At 37.9% G+C, this 27,351-nt stretch overlaps 1 protein-coding gene across 4 annotated transcripts in view; it reads right to left on the bottom strand.

The window, feature by feature from the left end:
• LOC109077172 (nuclear receptor corepressor 2-like) overlaps nucleotides 1–27,351 on the bottom strand; it is a 112,155-nt gene that overhangs the window by 32,005 nt on the left and 52,799 nt on the right. For all 4 annotated transcript variants that reach the window (XM_042728971.1, XM_042728969.1, XM_042728970.1 and 1 more), the window contains 13 exons: nucleotides 21,583–21,774; nucleotides 18,202–18,289; nucleotides 18,142–18,167; nucleotides 11,348–11,404; nucleotides 10,622–10,674; nucleotides 8,389–8,455; nucleotides 7,897–8,069; nucleotides 7,707–7,797; nucleotides 6,552–6,730; nucleotides 5,260–5,314; nucleotides 5,014–5,112; nucleotides 2,935–3,062; nucleotides 581–738 (listed from right to left, as the gene is read on the bottom strand). In XM_042728971.1, coding sequence (XP_042584905.1) covers nucleotides 581–738; nucleotides 2,935–3,062; nucleotides 5,014–5,112; nucleotides 5,260–5,314; nucleotides 6,552–6,730; nucleotides 7,707–7,797; nucleotides 7,897–8,069; nucleotides 8,389–8,455; nucleotides 10,622–10,674; nucleotides 11,348–11,404; nucleotides 18,142–18,167; nucleotides 18,202–18,289; nucleotides 21,583–21,774 — 1,366 coding nt within the window. The remainder of the gene's footprint in view (nucleotides 1–580; nucleotides 739–2,934; nucleotides 3,063–5,013; nucleotides 5,113–5,259; nucleotides 5,315–6,551; nucleotides 6,731–7,706; nucleotides 7,798–7,896; nucleotides 8,070–8,388; nucleotides 8,456–10,621; nucleotides 10,675–11,347; nucleotides 11,405–18,141; nucleotides 18,168–18,201; nucleotides 18,290–21,582; nucleotides 21,775–27,351) is intronic.

Raw genomic sequence — 27,351 nt, 5'->3', positions numbered from 1 at the left:
CAAATTCATATCCATTCTTTAAATTACTTAAAACTAAACCAAACTAAAAGCACAAACAGGCAAAGGCAGAAGCTCAAGGTGAAGTGACTTATGAAAATGACTCAAGCTCTTGTGACATAAGTAAAAAGTTCAAGAGTTGCCACAAGCGCTGTTTTGACCCTCATGCTGAAGTATTGGGGAAGTTTTTAACAGAAGCACGATCAACATAAGTTCAAGAACACTCTAAGCTAGATGAGCTCTGAACATCATCAAAAAGTGCATTTCAGAAATTGAAATGCCTTCTCATCGTAAAACCAGGGAACACTGTGACACTCAGGGGACAGATGGTTTCTACTCAACCATAGAAGTATTTGTACAGCATTTCATTATTAGGATCATTCTCATTCTGTTGATATTGCTGTTAAAATATCCTCACATTTAGGGAAAACAGAAAAGGGAAGTTATAAAACTACAAGTGGGACAATGTTATACAATAAAATGTTGTGCAAGGTTAAGTTGCAGAGCAAAGCAAAGAACTCATTTGAACACATGACCTCAGAGACCTACAGAAAAAGTCAATGGTATGCAAGTGTTTGCTAACCCAGCTCACTGCTTAGCGGTGAAGTGTTCTCTTCCTGCTCGTTGGTCATAGAGCGAGTGACACGTCCTTTCCGGTGACCGCGGCTGTTTGCGGTGCGCCTGCCTTTAGCGGTTACAGGAGGCTCTTTCTCCTCCCCGTCCTCACCAGAGGTGTCATCTCTGCAAGAACAAAAAAAAATATCATTATAATAGTTGAAACAAGCTCTTATCAAAGCAAAATTACTCATAAATCATGTTTGATTATCAGATAGACAGATAGATAGATAGATAGACAGATAGATAGACAGATAGATAGATAGATAGATAGAAAGATAGATAGATAGATAGATAGACAGATAGACAGATAGATAGATAGATAGATAGACAGATAGATAGATAGATAGATAGATAGACAGATAGATAGATAGATAGATAGATAGATAGACAGATAGATAGATAGATAGATGGTTGGTTGGATGGTTGGATGGTTGGTTGGTTGGTTGGTTGGTTGGTTGGTATTTATATAGTTAGTGCATTCTTATTAGAAAAAAACATTTGTAAGGTATAATAGAAAATCTTTTTGAGAATAACTTTTTTGGACTGTTAACCGATAACACACACAAACTAAATATATGCCTATATGAATGTGAACACACTATGCAAATGCTGGCTCAATAGCTGGTGTATTCACGTTCAGCTGTACAGCACAGTGTCACAAAGTGGCTGTGGGATGAGCAGACCCTCATTTATCTTACCTGCACATTATCCATCTTGCAGATACAGTACTAAATATAGTATCAGCAGCTGTGCCCGCAGGTTGTGAGAATCATGGGGGAGAAGTCCAAGAAACGCACAGACTTGGCTTAATGCACTCATTTAATGTATAGGCCTGTGTATTCGGGCCAGTGCTAATGTGCTCTAATCACACCCTGCAGTACTGCTGACTGCACAGGTTTAGTTTAGATTAATTCATTGTCACCTGTACTTTAGGGTTGTGCCGACAGATGATAGTATCGTGTATCGACGATGGTCAGAGATATCAATGATAGCAGATGTCTTTGTCGATAGTCAAGACGATATTAGGCTCATTCTCCTATAAATTTATTAAATTATTATTATTAGGCGGCCTATTATAATTCGGCTATTATTATCAAATTGCCCCGCTACTTCACTTCAGCACCGCATTTCACACAATCGTGCGCAAATGAGGATTAGAGCCTGTAGTCGGTGAAGGAGTCTCCAACCACAAACAGACGTACATCATCTGCTGATAAAAGGTATTTTGTTGTATTTTAACAAGTAATCTGAACGGTCTATATATGTGCAATATTTTAACCAAGCCCTCACTAACTCAGTTTACTGCCACAGTTATGTTAGAATGCATTTCATCCTTGTTTCTGTGGCGGTGTGTCGGGCTCGTCATGCGGCACATGGTGCGGAGCACTGTATGACTGATGTATCTGTTCAATTGAACTTTACTGCAAATATATGAACTTACCTGTTTTAAATACTTTATATTTAATGTGTTCGTTTGTGTCCAATATCTAGTGTTAAACTGTTGGTCTTTAAAATAAATCTACTTTTGATTTTCACCGTTGACTGCAGACTGATAACTTTGCTCTGATGCGGCAAACTCGTCACAGGACGTGCGGTCCTAATAGCGATATATGACTGTTGTATCCGAATATATATGAAATAGCTGTTTTAAATATTTTTTATATTTAACGTTAGTTTATCAGTAGCATGTTTGAAATTATATTATTTCGATTATTATAATTTTTATATTAATTTAATTTAAATGTGTATATAAACCCCAAAATAATTAAATAGATTTATTCAAATGTATTTTATTTTTTTATTTTATACACACATTTTTACATTCAGTATATTTAATTTGTTTTTGTATTACTGTTTACTTTATTGATTACTAGAAAAACTTGAATCAACGTTTACTTGAAAGTAACTGTTTAAATAATAAAATAAAATAAAATAAAATAAAATAAAATAAAATATTGACGTAAAGAAAGTAATAAACGTCATGTGTCCAAAAAAAAAAAATCTGGTATTGACAACCAAAAATGTTGGTATCATCTCCACAGTTCTATCCTAAAGTCTGTAAAATCCAAACTGCTTAAAAGAGCTCTGAATCAGAGGACTTTAGCACTAGCATTGAGTGGCAAGTCAGCAGAATGCTTTTTCCACCTGCCGGGTTACATAACTGTGCCTTCACTGTTTAAGCTGATTCACAGAAAAAAACAAGCTGTAAGGCCACAGGTTCAAAGGATTTGATGAGAGAAGATGTAAGCAAAACACAGCTGATGGATGGATGTGAGATGAGAAGGAGAGAAGGCGAGTAAAAGAGAGAAAGATACTCACTTCATGCCATCCTCTTTCTCATCTCCCTCTGCTTTTTCCTCCTCGTGGTCTCCCTCCTTTTCTTTCTCCTTGTCGTCTTTCTCTTCCTGATTGTTGCGGTTCACCTGTTGCTGTGCCTGTTGGTTATTCTGCGAATGCAGCCAATCAAAAGACAGCAAATTAAAATCATTTAAAATCTAATTAAAATCATTTAAAAAATCATCTACTTCCACCAAACACCCCCCCACCCCCTTTGAAAAAAATAAAATAAAACACCTCTCTCCCCAAAAATAAGCTGTCTAGAACAAGGACATTGTTCTATAAATCTCTTTGTAAGGGAATATATATATATATATATATATATATATATATATATATATATATATATATATATATCCATTTTCAAAAATGAAATTCGGGCCCTGAATATATATATATAAAATAGGTGATGGTCCTATCACCCAGGCCTCACTTCCATGTATCTGGGGTTTCCTTCACATGAGAATTACATTTTGAATTATGAGGCACCATAAACCATCTATTTTTGTCAGGAAAGAGAGAGTATGCTCCACTACAGCTACTACTAGAGGGAAAAATGGATGACAGAAGGATGAAGGGGGAGGGGACAGAGACAGAATCTGAAGGGACTGACGACGGACAGATCAATGAAGTGAGAGAGTGCAGGAATCTCAACATCTCCATGCTCCGATTCTGCCTCAGAGCTTTTCAGTTTGACAGATGGCACCTCGTATAACCTTACGCACACACATACGAGGATAGTCACAATACAGGACAATTCACTTGAAATTTTGAACAAAAAGCCTACGTTTCAGCAAAATTATTCTTCCATGCTAACCAACTGATTCCAAAATAAGACAATTGAAAACGGTAAAATTAGACATCATGTCAGCTGCCCACATTCAGTTATTCATGCACAGTTAAACACACATATACAGATGTACTCATCCAAACAGTAACTTGCTTTCGTTTTTCTGTCTCCCTTTTGTTCATGCTTTCTTTCACCCATCAGGCTCATCCCACTGTATCCCTTGCTTTCTGTGTTTGTGGCACTGGCTGAGAGCGTTTTAATGCGGACCCATTTAGATCAGGCGATATTTAATGACCTGAGCAGAACCGCTCCAGCAGCAGAAGACCAGTAAAACAAATGTGTTTGGGCTGTGGGCTCATTATTCTATCAGCTTTTATTGAGCCTGCTATTATTGCAGGCAGCACACACACACAGAGCTCTCTGTCTAACAACTTCACCTCATGCTCTCATGCTTTAAAACAAAACACAAACATTTAATACATTCACGATGCAACAGTTCCGTGACTCTCTCTCTGTGCGTGATCACCCTCACACACATACAGAAGTTAATGAGTGTGTAAGATCAGGAGAAAATCACTGCAGACTCCAACAGGGCACAGAGCTAGATAATTACTTCATATGGTTTGAGCTCACTTTGAGGTGTGCGTCTGTGATACTCATTAGAATCATGCTGATTTATTTTTAATAACACGCTCTCATTAAAAAGACAAGTCGAATTCACACCGCCTCTTTAAACACTATAATCATGAGGTATGGGCTGTAAATCAGGGGACAGATCCACAAGCAAATAAACAATGTTTATATTATTTAATATAGCATAATGCCATTGTCAACATCCTTGAAGTTTTTAGATCGTATGCTGCGTTCCATTCAACCCGGAAAGTCGGAATTCCAGCTTTCTACTTGGAAAGTGCAATAAGACACCACTTGATGCAGGACTCGATTTCAACACTCTTGCAGAAGCTTACTACTGATTTTGCAGAGAGGTTGGAGATGACATACAAAATGGCAGGACTTTAAGCAATCAACATATCAGTGTTTCATTTTGCAACATTACACAATAATAAGCCTGTTTACAATGTATAAAAAAAAAAAAAATCGTACATTTTCTTCTCTGTTGATAATCACACACCTCAAAAACAAATTACAGCACTGGCGTTTTGTTTCTTTATACCACATTTTCCAAGTAGGAATATCTCACACCCAACTTTGACTGAAATGCAGCATTAAAATGTCAAAGGGCATGCTGGGAGATGTAGTCTAACGCTCACCTGGCTCCTGCCTCGGCGACGGTAGCTCCTGCGAACAATGTTCTTGTAGTTCTCATTCTTCTTAGTCAGGTAGTAGAACAGGACACACTCAGCCACTGTCTGTGAGCGGACACACACACACACACACACACAAAGCACTTCAAACCTTACTCGTTCTGCTCAAACACTCTGATCATATTCATGCACACTGCCTGCAGTGCAAACAATGGTATGAAGAGGATGGTATTAATAAAGACGCAGGTGTACCTTTCTCTCCAGAAAGGAGGCTATCAGGGCAAAGTTTTTTGGGTGCTGGATAAACCTGCGGTGAGGGAGAGGAAGAGCTGTGATACAAAGCAAACACAACGTTCAAATGCTGTATGATCGTCTTTAGGTGACTTTTGTGAAGGTGATTTCTTTAGTGCGCATTGATTCCTCTGGTAAGGTTCCTCATTGGCTCATGGTTAAGAACTAGACTAGACAAGGTCTCTCTCTCACTTCCTTTTGCTGCTGACCTCTGCGTCATGGTCCAGAACTTTACAAAGCCTCTGCCACTCAAACCAAATATGAAGCAGTTTTGGTATTGATGCACTGAAGTCTATTTCTTCTTTAGCAAAACACCAAAACAGCTTTTATTTAGCCAAAAACAAAAATAAAGTTTTGCTAATTAAATTTCAGTTATTGGGTAATTGAACTCTGTATGCTATTCAGGGTGTCGTATTTACAGGTGTCAAACCAGTCATAGTGAATTTCTTTGGCAACAAGACACCACTGCTCGATATTTCAGCAAAACAAATTTTCTCTAGCATCCTTTTTGGTTAAAGTTAAGTGCATTCACACAGCTGACATGATGACCTGTTGCAAACTATTCACATTATGTGCACAAAATCGATGATGACACAATCAACCAAAATTTGCCATCAGAGAAGCGCTAGTCAATAATTTCAACCCAGGCAAAATCCAGTCATTTTAATAGGAATCTATGCAGCTGGGAATTTTATGTGATGATTTGCCATGGCGACCAATAGAAAGTGGTTTGGTTTGAAATTGACTACTGTCAACAGACAAATGTACCTTTTTTGTCTGCAAAATATTGCTAATGTAACCTTAAACCATTACATTTTGTTCTTTTCATTTTATATTTTGTACTCAGGATTATTTATTATGATCCGGAATCTAAAATGTTTGCCTAACAGCTATTGCCTAAAAGCACTTTTTAAGCCTAAGAGCCTGTGGTCATTCTAAAAATTTACTGCGTGTTTATTTCAGTTGCATGATCTTTTTAGTTTGCCTGTAGAGGACTGGAGATGTCTACTCAAGCAGTCGTGCTTACATCAGCATCAGCGCAGAGATGTAGATTTCAGTTGTTCACGTTTCACCTAGTGCTGCACCACTAACCAACTATCAAACACAACCACATGCACACAAACTGCTGAGCTCTCAAAAACAAGGAGAGAGTTGCTAAACCACACGCTGATACATTTTAATACCAATTTCATAACTCCTCATTCCTTCACGCAAAATCAACATGCACATCAATGCAAGAGGGCAGAACGTACTTCTCACGGAAAGTGTCCTTCTCCTGTTCACTCCACATGTTCATGACCTGTCTATCTTTGTAGACCTTCATGGGATCGTCCATCAGCCCGTTCATGTTGATGAACTTTATCCTCTGCTGCTCGGCATCAAACAGCATGGGAGGAATCACAGCTAACTGACGCATCTGCTTCTCTGAGTTCTGCAGTGAAAGAGAGAGAGTGAGAGGGAGAGAGAGGAAGATGCAGTCACAAAAAATTAAATGAAAATAAATATGCGACAAGAAACCGAGAAACAGTAATGCCAAAAGCAAGGCAGAGACAGTCAGCAAATATGTGGCCACTGAATCTTATGTCTGTGTTTAGGAAGAGCATCAGCCACAAAACCCTACTTGTTGTGTAAGAGACCTTTAGTTGTGAAGCCACTTTGATATGTGCACTTTTTCCAGACAGACACACAAACAATCCTTTTACATTCATGAGTTTGCTTGTCTATTGAGTCTAGCAACGTTTTTCTCCAGAAATGTTATTGCAGTTTTGGTAACATATACACAGCTGTCCATGTTTGGTGAGACTTTTACAATGTTTTTGAAAGAAGACTCTTATACTCATCAAGGATGCATTTGTTTGATTTTGATGTTATTTTGCGATATAATTTTTTTGCTGTCACTTAATTTAATGCAGACATGCTAAATAAAATGATTTCTTAAAAAAAAATTTACTAATGCGAAATATATAAAAGGTAGTGCATAATATATGATTTGACTAATATTTTATTAGCCAAAAATGCTGGAAAGGCATATCTTTAACTATATGTTGTCATATAAACAAACAGTCAGTGATGATAATGATTCCACAAAACTTGCTTTATTCACCAAATACTCACAAAGTTCGTTCAGTGAATGATTCAGATTATATCAGATGGCTAACTTGTGAGCTGATTCATTAAAAGTTCACTGTATGCGAGTTAATCATTCATGAATTAGATTACTGTTTTGAATGCCAAATACAATATTAAGAGATGTGTCTTGACATTATTTCATGCTACAGTGTTTTTTATCTCCTCAAATTCAAACTGTAAGCACACATCATGGTATAATGTACTCTTCTATGGTGCTGTAGATTTGGGACTGAAAAGCAGTGCAGGAAACAATGCATTAATGCCAGCTGCACCCCTACCTCTTGCTCTGAGATGCCATCGATGATCTCAGAAACCTCATGTTCGCTGCGGGCTGCTGAGGCCAAACCGCCACCTCGCTGAGCCACTCTACTGTAGAGAAACACATATAAATATAGATATAAATACACTTATGAAACCACACGACCATGCAGATGTCTCCAAAGTTCACAACAACCCAGGACCACTCACTTCTGCATGCGCTCCTGCAGCTCCCTCTGTTTGCGGATCTCAGGAAACTGTTTTTCGTAATACTCCCGCACTTTGCTCTCTTTGGCTCTACGGCGTGGGTTATTCTCGATGCGCTCAACTTTCTTCTCCCAGGCCTCCATTAGCTGGTCATAGCGCTGGCAGAATTTCTGTTCCTGAACACACAAGTCAGAACATAAAGAGTGAATATCAAAGTATTGAAAGCATATGCTGCAGTGAAGTCACCAAGAGAGGAAACATTAGAATGAAAGTAATTACTAAAAGTTAACAGTTCCAATCTAGTTTTTAACCATCCCATTATTCAATAACTACACTCTTTCCTAACATTAAGATCCTCACTGGGATACTACGGAAGGCTATTCTTGTTATCCTAGTACTGAATAAAAAAATGTGCCCAATATTCAGGTACTGTGAGCTGCAAGAATGCCATCCTGCTGTGTGTTTTTATGTGTGCATTTGAGTGCTATCCCTTACCCACTGTTTTCGAGCATGATTTCTTCTTTTGAAATACAGAATGAGCTTCTTCCTCATTGCCTGATTTCTGTAAAAAGGGAATACATAATCATTAAACAACACAAAATGTCACCTCTTAACTTCAGCTGTGATGCATCTTTGCATATACAAGAGTCCAAGTGTAAGCATCAGTGAGCTTTGTGCGTTTTTGTATTTATTTGTGTTTAAGAGAGAGCTAGCTAGCTAGTTAGCCAGCAATGCAGGTCAGATTAGTAATCATTTTATTCTCTCACTGCATGCAGATTAATTCTCTCACACAGCAGAGGTCATGACCATTAATCTAATCACTTCATGCGTTAATACATCCTACACAAGGGTGTTTTTATCTTCCAGCACTTCGCACAAACTGTGTATTTATTCCTACACGTTGAGGGAAATCGGCCTGGCATCATGTGCATTTGATGAGACACTGGTGCACTTGGCAAGATCTCTTTGAGTCATTGGTTTATGTTTGTACTTGTGCAAGTGAGATTAAGTGTGTAGGTGCAGAGGTGGCACTGCATTACACAGCAGATGGCCTGCAAGATTAGCTGTTGTGCGAGACGCACTGGAACCTAGAATGCAGCTCAACACCCATGATCTACCCACACATCAACTATTACACAAATATTTCCCCGCCGGTGCAGCTCAGGTTGATAAAGGACTCCTGAAAACAAAACCCTCGATTGAGTGATCAAAGAACAGCTGAAATACATATTCTATCTTTCTCAAACACATTTTTGCATTGAATTATGAGGCCAAATAACCCAAAACACCACAGAATGATTAGGAGTAAGGGTTTTGTTAACCACATTAAATAAAGGTATGATCACACCTGCAAAAGCACATCCACTGTCAATAAAGTACAGCTCACACTGAAGGTGCTTTCAAACAAAGCAGCTTTCTGGTGGTCATCGCTGCAAATTTGACCAATTTGAACCCAGGTGAAATTTGCGAGCTTTTCCATCATTACGCAAAACTCCACATTGCTTGCAATCCTACTATGGAATGGTGGGATTTCAACCGGGAAATTTCACAGAGCAACGGTAAATGTGACAGGACCTTAAGTGAAATTATTTTATAATTTTTATTTTAATAAAAAAAAAAATCTCTGTGCAACCATAATCATAACAGTTCAATAATGGTCAAAATGGTCTTCAGCTGCATTATGCACAGTGCTGAGATCCAAAATTTCACATAAAAGAAGATGAAACAAATTCTACAAGCGAGGGACTAAATGAACAAACATTTAAGAAACTGTAATATTAGAATATTTATTTGGCTCTAATAGGGGTTGGCAACATGACCAAAAGCTTATATAACAATAGGAGTAATTTTATTTGACAGTAACAATATCAATATATAGGCCTAGATATTTTGTAGCATTAAATATGGTCTTCAAAAATCAAAATTTGTGTTACCACAGAAATTGTATAATTCTTAACATCAGTGTCACCAAAAAACTCAAGCTCACTGAAGACAAGTAAACTGACAAGAAACTAATTACAAGACAAAAACTACAGTAGAACAAATAAATGAGAAATGTTACATATATTGTACAAAGTAATCAAATGTATAAAAACACTGCATACTTTTTACTGTGTAAATTAAATATACATTTCTTTTTATTTAAGTTGTAAAAGTGATTTAGTCAAGAGCATTGAGAGATTTTCTCTCTTTTATTGTTTGATTAACATGAATGGAACAGACAGCAGGAACATTAGACTGCTGTCACTTTAAGAGCTGCCCGGATCCAATATACTGTTACACGTGTTTGTGTGTTTATGAAGATACTTGCAAAGACAAGCATTTTGACCCACAAAAGAGTATTTAACTGTTCAAGTTCTATAAAGTTGCAAAACAATCCATTCAATGCTCCCGTGCTCCATGAGCACCGTCTTCATGTGTGTGCACGTCTCAGACAGCACTCAGAAACCGTCTCTCAGACAGGGCTCGCATATAAAGGAGGAAAAAGGAATATATAAGGAATATAGAGAAACGAGTTCCCTATCGTTGCTGATTGCGTTTCAATAGTAGTATATAGTAATAATAGTCAATAGTAACAATGTCACATAATCATTATAAACGCTGCAGTAAAGATGGTGGCAAATATGCATGCTTGTAATTGTTTAAGCTACAGATCTCTTTCTCTCAGTGGATGGAGTATTTTATGGTTCTGAATGAAACAAAGAGAGATACAGAGAAGTACACTCACATCTTGATGTTCTCATGGTACTGCTTGGTATCAGACGGCTGGTTATACAAAGGCTGTAGGGGAGACAGATGAAAGCAGTGGAGTTCAGTTTCACACACACACACCGCGGTCACATCAATGCATCCCAGCTCTGGGAGAACTTCTCTTTGCAGTATGTCTCTTCTGTGTCAAAACGTATGATAAAAGAGGTGGCACCAGAAGGGCTGTTCTATCACCTCGATTATCAAGGCATTGGTGGTCACTTCCAGTTAGATTTATAATCTAATGGATGCTGAGTTGTGTTGTGCTAAATAGTCACACACACAGGCTGAAGGAGTTCACACTGTTGAGATCATGTTACAGCTATAGGTTTTCATACACCTCAAATAATACAATCACATAAAAAAAACAATGCATATTAAAAAAGATCAGTTAATTCATTTCAGGAAAAAACTGTCAAATACTGTGAAAAATTCTGAGTAACACTGCAAAGGAAAACAACATTATGAACATGATTGTGAGATATGTTGTTACAGGATATGATGACATAAACTGAAGATCATCAACACTGACAATCGGCTGATGTGACACCTGACCCCATTACTTTTTGAAAATGACACTGTGCATGAGCTGAACTGATGCAAAATATATTTACTCTATTAGTATCATAAGCTCTTTTAAAAGAGAAGATGGAAAAAAAGGGCAATATGTGAAAGAAGGATAATATGAGGAGAAATGTGGACTCACCAGCTCTACTCGGGGTCCGAGTCCCTCCAGGATGCGATGAGCCTCCTCTGCCTTTTTCTGTTCAAAAAACACACAGCGCACATGTCAGCGGGACATCACCACAGCAACACACCTTACACTCTCTCTAGCGCACACACATAAACAAACCAGTGTATAAGGGATGTACTATTAATAGAGCTCTCAACAGAAGACACTCGTTGCCCTCTGCTATCTACCTCTCTCCCCTCTCCCTTTCTAAAAGAGGAGAGAGAGAGAAAGAGGGGGAGAGGGAGAGAGAAAGAAGGCTGGGGAGGTAATCCAATTAGATGCAATAAAGAAAGAAGAATCTATTACGTTCTGTGCTGTCTTGCTCAAATGCAGAGAGAGAGAGAGAGAGAGAGAGGGGGAAAGCAACAGAAAGAAAAACAAAAACAATGGAGACCTTATGGCTGGCTATTTCGTGTGTCTCTTCCACAAACATACAAAATGAAAGCCCTAAAACTACATTTCCTTTCTCTCTTGCAAACAAAACTCGGTGCTTTAAGAGCGGTGATGGGGTTTATTCCATTATTTTGAGATGGGATAAAGAGGGCATTTTCTACTAGTCATTCATCTACTAGTCATTTTCCCACAATTATCCAAAAACAGTGTGTGAAATATTATTATGCCCCGACTACAAGCAGCTCACACTCTGAAATCATCTTTTTCAGTGAGCAGATCTGATCACCAGATGAAATGCTAATTTTTAACTGTCAGTCTCATCTATAATAGGCAAACAATAATCAGCCTAGCATCATTTTAAAGGGGACGTATCATGGTAAACAGGATTTTGCAAAGCCAGCTCTTTCACTATACCAAACACATTCAAAACACAAAATAAACTGAGTCACTCAAAAATCATATTATGATGAGCACAGACAAATATGACCACCCACATTTATATAACATCTATTCAGAACCAGCGTGAGCCACCCTGACATATGAACTACATCAGTAGATTTTACATAAGTAGGGCTGCAAATAGCAGCTGCGCTGATAAGTGATTTATCTGCTGATTATTTTGTCAATTTATTTTTCACATTTGAGGGTTGTGATTTAAATAGCAGATTTAAGTTACACAATTTAATTGGAATTTTTTAATTACTAATAAGTAATACTACTACTGCCAATATTACTTTAAAATATAAACTAAATCAATCAGTTAAACAAATATATTATGTCAAAATGCATATATCAAAAATCTGTTCTAAATCAATGCTCTCCCTTAAATGTAAGTTTTTCTATATTTGACTGATATATATACACACTAGGGATGTGCATTTCATAACTGAAATCTCGATGCATAGCCAATGATATGATAAATTGAAGATTCATATGAAGAAGCAGCTACCGATGCGATTCGATTTCGATTTCGATTCGATTTGATTCAACACAATGCGATTCAATGCAATACGATGCAATGGAAAAAATATTGCCTTTATTTCTTTGGGTCAGACAGACAGCAAATCATAAATTAACTTATGTGTCTGTCTTCTTACATCTAATGTCTCGAGGCCTGTTCCATAAAACAAGTTTACCAAATAGGCCAGGTTTATTTCAGTTAGTCTCACTCAATGTCAAATGATGTTCCATAAAGCAAATTTAACACAGATTAACCTCCACCATTGTTGCATCTTATGATGGAAAACTAACTTGGTCCGAGGCAGGCCAACTGTCAGGCTAAGCTGAGGTCCTCTATAACTGACCAACAGGAATGCAATGACATTACCAACTACCTCTCACATACAATTATAGCCATGCAGCCTTACACTCTGGTTTTATGACAGCTGTACCTTTTATAGCTAGCAGAACATTAGAACATCACAATCTAAAATTGTTTTTTATAGCATTAAAATCACTAAATTAAAACTAAATTTTAACTGCTATAAGAAACACACAGTAAAGTGCCCCTATTATGGGTAATGAAAGGTTCATATTTTGGTTTTCATTTTTTACCATACTTGCTCAATGACTCCCAAACGATTCGCTCAACTAATCATTTTCCAAACCCCTCCTTTGTGTGACGCTAATCTGCGGTGATTGGTCCGATTGGTCCCATTTCCATTTTTATCATGCATGTCAATTGTTATTTATTTACATTGTTTCTAGTTGATCTAAAATAAAATATTCTATATAAATAAATATGCTCCATGAGAGCAGAGGCCAAAACTCATGGCCAGTGGTGTTTGAACCTCTGCTTCATGATATAAACGGGAATCACCTGCGAGCTGTCCCAGCGCAGCAAAGTGGAAAGGTTTTACTTTATTGGATTTTACTCTATCGCTTTGTTTTAAGCAATGGGGGCGTCCTGGGGCACGAAATTCGGAGGGCGGAGTGGGTAGTGACACTGGGTGTAACTAAAATGGTGCCACTGTCCAGCGAGGTGCGGTTGGGGAGTTACAAAACGGCCTGGGACAGCGATCTCATATTGCATTATCTTATTAACTGAATGATTGAATTATGCATTTATATATTTATATATCTTCTGAACTGCAATGTTCTTTACCATGCTATTCAGCGCCAATCCCGCCATGCAGCCAAATTCACTGGTTAAGGTTAGGGTCAGGTGTGGGGTAGGTTTAGGGGTTTGCATTTTTTGTAGCATAGTGTAGGAAATCAACACTGTGATTGACTCAACCAATAAAATCTTTAGAATCAGCTGTGGGGCAGAGTTTGTGGATTGGAAGAAAAATTCATGTGTGGCATGTGCCTGTCTGTCAATGGGAGGAAGCCACGCCCTATTTTGGAGCTCCCAAGAATTTTGGAGATCTCCAGGCTGCAGTAATACCCTTCTTGATAAAGCAGTGTTTGTGAGCGTAGTGTTGCTTTGCATGACTTTCTAACATTTAAAGATGAAAAATATACACGTGACGTGATTTTTTGACAGTCAGTTATGAACATGTAAAATGAATTTATCAGATGAATTGATTTTGTGACGTTTAAAGATGAAAAATATACACGTGACATGTCAGTTATGCACAGGAAACGATATTGATACAATACGATATGACTACGTGTTCGGTGAAAACCCAAGCATTTCTCAGAAAAATAAAAAGATCATAATACATGGAAAGTATAGTTTTATTTTTAAGAACAAGTCATCAACATTACCTATAAATTACCAAAAAAAAAAAATTACAAATCAAAACTTTTACTGCAGCTCTGCTTTAACCAATAAATAACAAATGCAGCAGCTGGTGGAACATTGAAAGTGCATTGAAGTGCAACAACATTTATATTCTTCAAAAGATCACACAACTGTATGCAGAAAATGCAGTACTAACAGAACAGAGGTAGTTACAGGCAGCACAACTTCTACAGATTCTTTGCCAGGAACCACTAGCTTGTTAACCATGTCTGGCTTCAGACAGGATGTCTATGGAAGAGGTAATAATAATCCTTTCCATTATAATTCGACACGTTTTTATTTAATCAGATACACATTGTGTAAGTAACTTCAATGTTTACTCTATTCTATTCCCAGTTCACCAGCCACTACTTTTAAGTATTTCGGGAGAAGTGGATGAATTCACGTGTTGTAAACATAGAGGTTGTAAATCCAACAGATCCGATTGAACTGCGTCTGCGGCACAAACTAAGATGGCGGCGCCCATCGCGCATACAGCTCAACTAATATCGTTATAAAGGTGTTTAAAAAACAATATACTTCCACTTGCATGTATTTGACAATCGGAATATCAGATATTTCATGCCATAGCAACACATTTGTGAATATTCTGAATAAAAAAGGAAAAATGACATAAAAGCAGATCATCATTCATTCAGCGCTGTTGATGCTGCGGTGTGTCACGTGACAAGCAATGACGCGTCACCGTGGAAACACCGCCCCCCCCCCCCCCCCCCCCCCTCACAATATAGTTGTGCGCGCTGGCTTTGCATTCACGGGCACTCGTAAAACTGATGTTTGTTTTTGACTGCCAGAGTTGTATGCAGGGCGAATGCGCGGAGGGGAAATCTATATCGTCTATATCGTTGCTTTTTTCGATAGTAATATCTTGAAAGTTCATATCTAGATATAGATACGATAACGATATATCGTTCAGCCCTAACAAATACATTCACTGTTTGCCATGGTGAATCGATTTGATCCGTGATCGAAATTAAGGACTTAATCCCAACTTTTCCTCAGGTCTCCAGATCATGTGACGTCAGTTATGCACAGGAAAACACAACATCTCAAGTGCGTTATTGAGAAAGTTTAGAGAGAAATCGATCTACATATAAAATTTTGGTCACTTTCTAAACAATAAAAGTATAGTGCATCCACTAGTAATTGTATGTAAATAAATCAGTTTTTACTGATGCAAATACTTTAGAAATGATGCATTGTGATACAAATGCCAACTGTATCTGATGCACACTTTTTTTAAATCGATGCATTGCATCGTTAACTTTTTCTACCGAGTGAATTGGTGAATCTTCCCACCCCTAGTACACAGTTGCTCTTTCTTTTTGCAGCTTAAGGGTGTACTCACACTAGGCACGGTTGCCCTGAACCGAGCCCAAGAGCGGCACGGAGCGCTCACACTAGTCAAACGAACCGGGCTTTGGGGGTCAAATGCACTCTGGCGTGGTTCAAAACACCTAGTGTACACCCTAACACACACTAGATTGCTGTTAGTGCAAACTATTATCGATTTTATTGGTCAGCTCAGTGCCAGAGGTTATTTACACATATTAAAGATATTGTAACCAAAATAGTGCCATTTTTTTATTTATTTTATTTTATTTTTTTTTACATGGGAGAACTGATACAAAACCCTTTTTCGCTGCTGGAATCTTGACTAACATTATAAAGTGAAATTCAAAGGAAAACAACATGGCACCTTTAATATGACAACTTCCTCTCCCACAATGACTTAGCGTGATATCAGCACTTTAACAAAACTACCTTCTGTATTCTATCCTATGGATTTCAGAAAGCATCGAGCACTTCCTGGAAGAGAACAGGAAGGCGTGAGTGCTCTTTAGCAGTATCACAGCATGAGAGGCCTTAATGGATTAAGAGATGGTGGGTGTGATTAAAAGATCACAGCAGGACAGAAACCTGAAACACCTGACAGAGGAAATGAACATAAAGACCTGGATACACTTGAGGCAGAGAACAGTAAAAGCCAGATAAAATGATGGATACATGAAGCTTTCCAAAGGGGGTGTTAAAATTTAGTGCTAAAAATGCTCTCCAAGACGCATTCTAAAAGGATAGCCAGTAATCCGATCACTCAAACCTCAGGAGGTGATTTCAGATGCATACAAGATGTGACACGGCAATAAAAAGTAAAATAGAAAACAATCACCACAATAACAAAAAAATGTGCTAAAAGGCAGTAGACTCTCAGATTGCCCAATTATTCAATAACCCTCATGTTTCAGTGTTTCCCACAGGATTTTGTGAGACTTGTGGCGGCAGGAGACGTCACATATTAATTAGCATATTTATGACATAATTGTGTTGGGTTTGCATTCAGACAAGTTTGGCACTTCAGATCTGTTCTACTCTCTGAACCGTCACATACTGTAATACAACTGAATGCCCAGTAAAGCTGTTCCCATTTACATATTTTCTGTTGTCATAAATAAAACAAGTATAAATAGTTACTAAACACGACCCATTAATACTACATGTTAACCAAGAGTCACTCTCACTTTAACTCTTTAAATCCTGATTTATAATCGTGACATTGTCTGATTAAATCAACATACATCTACACTAAAGAACGACTATTTGCTTCAGATTTACACAATTTACATCCAACTGAGGTCAGAAAATACGGAAATTCGTTAAGTGGAATTCAAAATTTATCTTCCTGGGCAAGTCGCCCAGGTAGAGCTCATGTATGGGAAACACTGTGTTTTGTGTGCCTTCATATACAGATGTTGGCAGATTATCACAACCAAAACTTAACATATCTGCTATATAAAGTAATTGGAGTCAATTTCCTATTAGAAAAATATACAAATAAATATTTCACATCATATATATGAAACATAGTCTACAATAGCCCCAGTTTAAGACCCTTTGCTGTACTCCTCTAGTCTCTCCCCACTAGAGGGACCACTAGCACCACAGACACATCAATGCTGCAGTATGCAGCATGCTGAGCCACTCTCCATGGCTACATCCCAAATTACACACAATCCATAGTATATAGTATGTAAGCTTAGGATTAGTGCACCCCAAATCACAGAGCCTTAAAGTATTTCAAAGGAGCCTGAATGGTATGCTACTCGCATCGAAATTTCTAGATTTTCTGTAATAGTTCTGTTTTGACTTTTCCAGTTGTAATGTACTGAACAAGTGACAAGGAATAATGTCAAATATCTTACTGCTTACACTATGCAACAGAGTGGGGACTGATGGTAAAACGCCAATTCTGGTGTACTTGTCTTTAAAAAAAGTTAAGAAATGTGTACTTTGCCATTAAAAACATTAACAATATTTTTAGCTCCCAGTATGAGAACTCAAATGTAGCCAGGTGTTCTGTTTGAGAAAGTCTACAGAGATGAAGAAGTGGTGTGATTCAACACAATGGACTGTGTGTTTGAGTCATATGGTGGGGGGGGGGGGCAGTTCACCATCAATCGGTGACAGCACCTCATTAGACATTAGATCTGTCACAGCTGTTCGACTTACCTGCTTCTGTTCACAGATGAGCTTCTCTGAACACCAATGTTCGTTTAACATTTATGTGAACTTGTCCAATACAATATATATGCGCATATATGTAATCAGATTCAGTGTTTTTTGTTCTCACCCTGTTTTCATCATAGATGATCTGATTTGTTTGTTTTTGTTTTATGTGAACTTGTCCAATCAAGGCTGCGGTGTTTGGCTTCACTAGGTGGAGGTGAGATGGTGCGCTCTGGCTCCTGGGGTTTCGCAGCTTCTTCCTCCAGCTGTTGCTAAAAAAACAAAAGCAGAGTATGACCTTCCTAACAATCCTGACCACTATAAATCAACAGTGACAAAGGTTAAAAAACAAAATAAGAACTTTATTGAAAGTTTTATTTATTCTGATAAAAGAGGATTAATGCAACCCTGCTAGAGTAAGAAGCCAGACACAACAAGAATGCAATATTAAGGGGGCTAATATTAACGCTATCCCCACACCAGAAGCACTGCTAATATCAGACAAGCTCTCTGACTGGCTGAGGGGGACTAATGCTTTAGCTAAGAGATCCAGCGAGACAACGTAATAGTCAAAGATTGATGATCAACAATAATTTCACAGCTTATACACAGATGCTCACAGAAACGCAGAGGCCCTGGCTCCAATGAAATCCTGAAAAGGGGCCTCCGTCTTGCAAACATGAACCCAAACTCATATGGATCAGTTCTACACAGGATCAAGACGCTGTGTGTGTGCCGAGTTAAAGAAAATAAACGAGCCGTCCCGCCGCCCTCGCAGACAGTCAAACACACGGTAATCTGATATTCTCTCTTCTCTCCATCACTCCCTCGCTTTACGTTAAAGTTTACCGTACCATTTAATTGCCCCAGATGTTTTAATGCTTGGAGGAAACCTAAGGGGAGAGGAGAGCGATGGATGGGGTCTGTTACCTCACTGAAAAAAGATGCCAAATCTTTCAAAGAAAACAGTATGGGGTTGAGGGGCAGATGAGGAGAGGTTCATTTTTCTTGGTAGCGTGACTGTACTTACAACCACTCAGACTCGAAGCCGTTTCACTCCCTCTCCTATCCTCCATCACCCCCTCAATGGACTAGCCCATGGAGCGCAGGTGGCTTCGATTTATTGAGCAGCGGTTTGGACATGGTCCAAAACCTCAAGTGAATGAGGGGGTCTGTTTTACAAGATGACGCGGTCTGCTTATGTATTTTCTGCAATGCCCTGATAAGCATGACTAGAAATATCTAAGAATACATTGTAATGCAACCTTATAATGCATACAGTTACTCTCGTGCAAATTGAATAGGCGAAGAATGAATTGTAATGCAACCTTTTATTGCGTAAAGTTTCTTTCGTGTTTTTTGTATGTGTACGGTATTACCGTGAATAATTAAACAATTATGACGTAAGGCTCAGACAGCGTCACCAAACTGTTGGCTTGTGCCTAAACCGTTCAGAAACGGGAATACCAAACACTAATACTGAAACAATAACAAAATAACATGCACAACAATATTAACAACTTTTATTAGCAACAAATAGCAGTTTATAAAAAAGTGCAAATACAACAGTCAAAACAGAAATTAAATTAACATAAAACATCCAGAACAGTTTTTCGGGCAGAGAGAACGCGCAAACACAAATCAATTAAATTAAATCACAAAGAGCTGAAATTCAAAAGAGTTGAATTAACATAAACATCCATATTATAAAAATTATTGCAAAGCAATAGGCCTAAATAAAACCTTCTTCTTTCCAGTCTTTACGATATAGTTTTTAACGAAAACCATATAAAAATAGGCTACCTGAATCAATTAAATAAATAAAAATAAACACAGTGCGAATAGGAAACGAATGGCAAGTGGCATCAAATCTAGTCAAGATTTTTCGCTAGAAAAAAGTGCATGTTTACTTTGTCCGGCTTTAACAGGGCACGTTGTGGACCGACAACTTTACCTGCGGTGCTTGTGGCACAGACGCACAGGTACTTTCGTGCCACTCGCGACATCTCGGGGGGGGGAAAAACGCCCGGGCAAGCATTTTTCCACCAGAGAAGTGGGTCCTCGTCTCCTTAAGTGACTGGCTCCAAACAGTATGCTGTTATTTCATCTCCGGGTCGGTCCTCTACGGTGCCGATGCTGACTGGAGCTACCATTGCATCGGCTTTTTTTTTTTTTTTTTTTTTGTTGCAGCATACTTCCCAGAGTCATCTTTTTTCGTGAGGGTTCGGGTTGCGCCTCTCCCTCTTCCACTCTGATGGCCACTGGACCTGCTGCCTCTAAGCTCACGATATCAGCCCTGTAATTCAGCCTTGTTCTCAGCCAACACGTTGTGTCATCCGTCTCATATCCTCCACTGTAACAAGGGTCGAGCAAAGTGCATTTTCGCATTATTTTGAGCACTGAATCGGATTCATACTTGGCCTCCAGCTTTGTTAGATTTTTTTTTTGTTTTTATTGCTTTGTTAGCTGCAGGTCATTTTCTGACGCAACCAACACACATTGTCTGACAAAATCCAATCCCCATAAGTGAAGTCACCGACTGGTATCAGTGCAGCTTTCAAACGGCTTTCAAACGTAAACGAAATTCGTTTATTTAGGCCTAAATTATATTTAAAAGTAGGCTATATTAAAATAGGAAAACATTTTTTTCCTGTATTTTTTATCAAATAAATGCAGGCTTGATGCGCATAAGGGACTTATTTAAAAAAAAAATGCATGCAAATTTGACCAAATGGAATAATATACATTAATTGAGTTATTTATTTATGCATTCATTCGTTTATTTAGGCCAATTAATTCATTCATTAGGTCCTTTACCGGTGCGCGACTCGCAATCTTTCCCCCCTCTCTCTTTCTCCTCCACGCTATCACGTGATGACAACCATGCATACGCATTTTTAGGCATTAAATAAATTATATTTAATATTTAATCCTTGTCTCCTATATAAGTGCATTGTTTTTTTTTTAAATTTTTTTTTAATGACGGTATGACGGTATTGAAACTGATACCGTTGCTATTTTTAGATCCCGCGGTATACCATATTACCGTATTACCGCCCAAGCCTAATAGGCGAATATACTTGATGCAATTATTCCACTGAAATAAGTGACCTAAAATGATACTGCTGCATTAACGCTTGAAGTAGACCACTGACTAATGGCACGACCAAGAAAAAAGAGAGAGGGAGAGGAAACTGAGAGAGGGAAGGAGACCCAGAGGAAAGAGAGGAAATGTATTTGTAGCCGTGTGGCCTGCTGTGGCAATAACCACACAATCATCACAACTCCACACCGCACACACTCATCTGCTATTGCTACTACACTAGAGTGTCCAAAATTACATAACACTAACTGCACTGTGGATGAAAAGCATCTACTTATTGCAGCTCTGAAAGCTGTACTTAGAAAGAAATCCTTGTCTTCATCTAAATAAAATGCTTTGCAAACTGTCCTGGTGCTTATTTTACGAGGCCAACTATTTCTGAAAAAAAAAAAAAAAATGAAAATGCATTCTAGGATCCTATCCAAATCCATTCAGCTTTACGATAGCTGGGGTGAGGGTTACCTGTTTTTTACGCAGTTTACAGATCTGCTGCTCCACCATGGTGATCTCCCGATCCACCCGGTCCATGTTCTGGATTAGCTCCTCTTTGGAGAGGCGAGAGGGAACCAGGTCCAGGTCGTGCTCCATGGGCACTGGGCTCACGGGAGAGATGGGCTCAATCTTTCCAATGGAACTGCTGCTGCTGCTGTGCTCCTGTATAAACACACACAACATTGTAATCATTCAGACCTGGTTAATGCTTTATTTTGTTTGTAAAAGTTGTGGTTTCAAAGTTTTTTCCTCTTAATGAGCATTTATCATATAAAATATTTACTTCTGCTTAGAATCATAACAATTCCATATAGGATGACTAAGTGTGTTTCCTAATATTATCAATGTTGAACACAGTTGTGCTGCTTCATATTTTTGTGGAAACAGTGTTCATAGAAACTTTAAAAGAACAGCATTTATTGTAACATCATAAATTATCACGGTCACTTTTCATCAATTTAATGATCACTTCAATGCGTCCTTGCTGAATAAACTTTTGAATGCTAGTTTATCTACTAAATGATTAAATGATTTGGTTAAATGAAAGGTTTCCATCATCACATCTTAAATTACTTGTTTTAACACAACCAGGTAAAAATAAGTCACACTAAAACAAGCCGCATCATTTAAGAACTCCAAGTCCACAGCATAAACACGTTTCAAGGTTTCATGCTTAGGTTTGGGGATTTAAACAAACCCCTAACCTCAAGCATGAGCAATAGCAATAGTGATGCATGCCTTGGCAAGCACCACTAATTAGTACTTTTCAGCATTTCAAGGTTTTGACATTTTGGGTTCCTGGAAATAGATACAATGCACCCGTTCTTCTCTCTTTCAGAACTATGAAAGACATGGTTACAACACAGTACCACTCAGAGACTATTAAGCGGTAAAAGCCTCACCTCTTATAATAAACTGGTGAATGTACACACAGCAGATCAGTGGTTAAGGCTATCGAATATTCAGCTAGTTTAAAGTGTGGTAAAGAGCTTTTGGGTTCATTCTCTCACATGAAAAGAATGTTACATAAGAGTAGTGTTCAGGGAGGGTGTCTGCTATTCTCTCTCTCACCACCCCTTAAAGATCACTCAGGCAGATGCATGGACTGGACACAATCACACAACAAAAAAAGAACAAGACTAAATAATAATAATAAAAAAAAATATATATATAATAATAATAATAATAACAACAACAACCATTTTCTAAACATGAAATTACATTTAAATAGATTTAGGCTATAACTAACGGCACAATAGACAAAGTAATCTTTCATAATTAATCGCATCTTTATGAAACCCCTGACAATTAAAATGTGTTGCCCCAATTCCAGTTTGTCCATGGAAAGAGGGAGACAAAGCCCAAATGCCCAAGGACAACCTGAGAGCTCTGCTAATGTTCAAAACACATTCCTAGAGGTATTCCAAACTTCAGGCGGGATTTAACTCTTGAAAAGGATTTGATAGAGGAGTCACTTTAGGACTCAAAGCTGTATATACACACTCACTCACTCTCTCTCTCCCACACACACACAGTGTAGAATGAAAAGTGCCTTGTTAACCCCACACAATTACTTTCAAGGACAAGCACTATAATCCTGCCAAGTCTCAGTAATAAGAACCAAGCAAGAATCAGAAATGTGTGTATGAGAATTAAAACCCCAAGCAGCTTTACATAAACACAAACCTGAGTGCTAAGACATGGATATGCACTGCAGTAACCGTCACACAAACAGATACGAGTGCCAACACACACAGACTGACTGAAACTTTTGCAGGGTTAAAGTGGGGCAGAGACAAAGGTGTGGTGTGTGTATGTGGACTAAAGGTGTGTTGAGTCCTTACCCCCATTTATTTCTCTATGAAATGCTGTTCAAACATACACACATTCAGGTTCATTTAACACCTATAAGTGCATTTGTGAGACTTATTAATTTATCAATCAACCAAGTCATCCAGTAACTGTACACTACAGTTCAAAAGTTTAAGATCAGTGAGATTTTAATTTTTTTTTTTCAGCAAAGATGCATTAAATTGGTAAAATGCTATTCTTTTTAACTTTCTATTCATTGAATCCTAAAAACAAGTACACATTACAGTTTCCACAAAAATACCAAGCAGCACAACTGTTTTCAACATTGATAATAATCAGAAATGTTTCTTTAGCAGTAAATCAGCATATCAGAATGATTTCTGAAACCGTGACACTGAAGACTGGAGTAATGATGCTGAAAATTCAGCTTTGTATTACAGGAACAAATGACTGTGAATATTAAAATGCAAAATGAGCAAGTGTGATGATTGGAAAATTTCATTTTATTAAAATCTTCTTTTTTTGTCACACTTTTTCATCTCTGTTTTCATTTCAACTGTAAACCTCTGATTGGCAGCACTTTGCTTACCAAAAATGAAACGTTTAAATATCAGTGTTTTATGCAGAAAAATATAAAATTTCATAGCACACTATTACTGCTGGATTTTTGTGTATTCAATTGTTTAGACATCCTTTTTTAATATAAACCATTAAACAAACCACTACGACTGAATTCAGAAAATATTCTGAAACAAATAAAATAAAATAAATAGACAAAAACAGATTTCATAGAGTGATAGTAAGAGACTTCTTTCAAAAACCTTAATAAAATCGACCTTGTCAGTACAAACTCATTTTCAAAACCTAAAGTAATCTTATGACATTACAAAATCCTCAAGAAGAAAAATAAAAAATGTCTGGTGACATTTCCACAACTTCATTCTACATGAAAGCTCTTCACTGCCATGACAACAGCTGTGGCTAAACATCTCTCCACTGTGGACATACAAGCATGTATGTGAGCGTATTCGCATTTCATATCTGTTGCAGACCCATTTCACACACCGTTTCATGTTACAGACATGAATGATCCCTCAAAACATCACAGTAAAAAGCATTACCAGGGCACCCAGAACTAGGGATGACTACTAGTGATCAATTAACTGCCAAGACACAGCAACAAAGCCACTGACAGTGCAAATAGGGTTTTAGCCATCTGATTTTTGCCAGATGGAAAAATCCCGTTTTTAACTGGATTTGAGGCACATCTAAAGACCTATAGGTGGAGCCTTTGCCTAGCCCAGTAAACAACTCCCAAACAACCACACAAAACACCCTAGGATCAAATGCCATGCATAATTTCTTCAGAATCCACGGTTCATCCCAGGATAGACGTGCATTAGTGTCTGATGAATTTTCAAGAGTATGCGAAGAACATGTAAAATCCAGTTCTGTGCTCTGACTCAATAAAACGTTTATGAATCATAGAATGTCAAGGTAACAAGTCATCTGACACCCTGAGCTGTAGCAAGCCATTAGACCCAGACGTGCTGGTTCACACCTGTCAGAGTGCTGCAGGTATGCTGAAAATGGCACCAGTGTGTGTGTGAGACTCTTCTCCTCCCTGAGCTTTCAGTTCCACTCGCTCAGTTTCATGAGTGTCATCGAGTGTGACAGCTCTTATATAAAGAGGATGAGAGATTTCCTCTGTCCACTTTGACTTGAGTGTCCTTTCAAACGTCTCGCTGTCTGTCTCTCACCCAAATGCACTCAAATCCTCATGTAAATATCCTCAACCGCTCAACCATCACATCTAGGTCAGATTCATTACTAATGAATTACTGCTGCACAATGGCTTCCACTTATACACACACAGTTCTGCCTCCAAGCCCCATATTGTCATGGCTGATAAAAATACACAAAAGCTTTAGGGGGAAGTCATAACAACTCAGCACAACATCTCTGAATCGGGAGTGTGATCACACTGACCTTTGCACACAACACACACAGGCTTGCTCTAAGGGTGTAATCATTCTGCCCTTTACATCATGCCACAAGCAGGAGGTGTGATCACAGTGACCTTAATCCTGCTGCACACACACACACACACACACACACAAACTCAGAGACGAACATTAAGGGGTGTAACTCAACTGTCCTTCCTTAACACTAGGGGTGTGCGATATGATGATTTTTGATCTTGGATGATTAAAATGTCTCTACGATCTGCTTTTGAAGAAATATCGTAGTATCGTGCTACAGCGTGCCTCCGTCTCAAAATACTGTACAACACGACATAAATTCACATCAAATGTTACCTCAGCTGTAGTGTTACACTTACAGGACACTGCACTTATTTGCAATCGCAAAAGTACATTATTTGCATGTGCTTTAAAGCATTACCAGTTAAACATTTAATTTATGTGCTGTTCTGACGTGCGCTTTCTCTGAGACACCTGAAGCACTCTTGTGCTAATATAAAAAGCCTGTCAAAGCACCTTATTACTGGACTAAGTTGTTTTGCGTCTGATTGAGCCAATACTGTCCAAAACAAGGATAACATATAAACACTGTTGGTTATGTCTAAAGTGAAAGTAAACAGTTAAGAGAAAACAGATGCATGCCTGTATATTAGATGTGTGCAGGTCTTAAAGCGACAGTACTAACTAAACAAGCAGCCGCTTGTCATTAAAGGGATAGTTCACCCAAAAATTTAATTTCTGTCTTACTCACTCATGATGTCCTAAACCTGTATTAATTTCTTTTTTGTGCTGAACACAAAAGTAGATATTTTGAAGAATGTGTGTAACCACACTCTATATAAAATACTATTGAAGTAACTGGGGACCAGCAACTGTTTGGTTACCCACATTTTTCAAAATAAGTTTTATTTTCAACAGAAGAAAGAAACTCATTTGTTAAAAAAAAAAAAAAAAAAAAAAAAAAACTTAAGAGTGATTAAATGATGACAAATATTTCATTTTTGGGTGAGCTATCCCAATATTGGTAATAAAACAAAACACAAAGAGAAAAATCAGTCAAGGCCCTTGACTGAAGAACTTTAACTTTTAAAAACTCAAATTTAAATCCAAGAAATCCCAGAAGACTTACTTCAAATGTTAAGCAAATAATTTAGTAAATTCAGTATCAATTGATTACATTAAAAATGGCTCAAATAAGGACCTCGTTTGTTATGTTATAATTACAACATGGGTTTTCTAAATGGTTTGCAGGGCTCCAGACTAACTAATTTTACTAGGAGCACTGTAGCCCCTGACTGAAAATGTTTAGGAGCTCAAGCAGAAAATTTGGGTGCACACCTTAAATCAGCCTGCAATGCAATCGTTCACATATTTTTCCCATTTTAACTGTATTACTGATAAAAGCTTTGATAATAAATATACTTAACTCATAGAAATTACAATGTGCAGTATTCTTTAAATTTCAGAGGGATTTTTTTTTTTTACACAAGGTTTTGTTCACCAATATATTTTGGTCATCCCATTAAAAATAAAATTCAAATTGGATCATTTTGGAGCTTTAAAGTGTTGGAAACATTTGTGTGAAATGCTTGAAAGTAACTGAAAATTACTTGAATTTCTCTCTCAAAAGGTTGTAAAAACCCTGAAATGAATGATGAATGAAATGAATGTAATAACATTTCACTATTTCTGCCACAACACCATGGTTATAATTAGCATTACTGCTTTTGGTTTTCTATGTCAGCGCCTGTGCAGAATTTGAATGCTTTTCATTAGATCTCGCAGCAACCTTTATTCATTCTGTGGCGAAACACTTCTCACTGGATTTTGCAGCACTGTACTGTAACAGTCGCGGTTACACAGTTAACACAGGGCAGAGACGCTGAAGACGGACGCACAGAGAAAAATACTGTAGCAGGCAGATCACTCACTGTTCTTGATGCAC

The sequence above is a fragment of the Cyprinus carpio genome, chromosome B8 (genome assembly GCF_018340385.1).
Source record: "Cyprinus carpio isolate SPL01 chromosome B8, ASM1834038v1, whole genome shotgun sequence".
NCBI classification, from domain to species: domain Eukaryota; kingdom Metazoa; phylum Chordata; class Actinopteri; order Cypriniformes; family Cyprinidae; genus Cyprinus; species Cyprinus carpio.
Note: the sequence above shows the minus strand (reverse complement) of the source record. Positions and strands in the feature narration are given on the sequence as shown.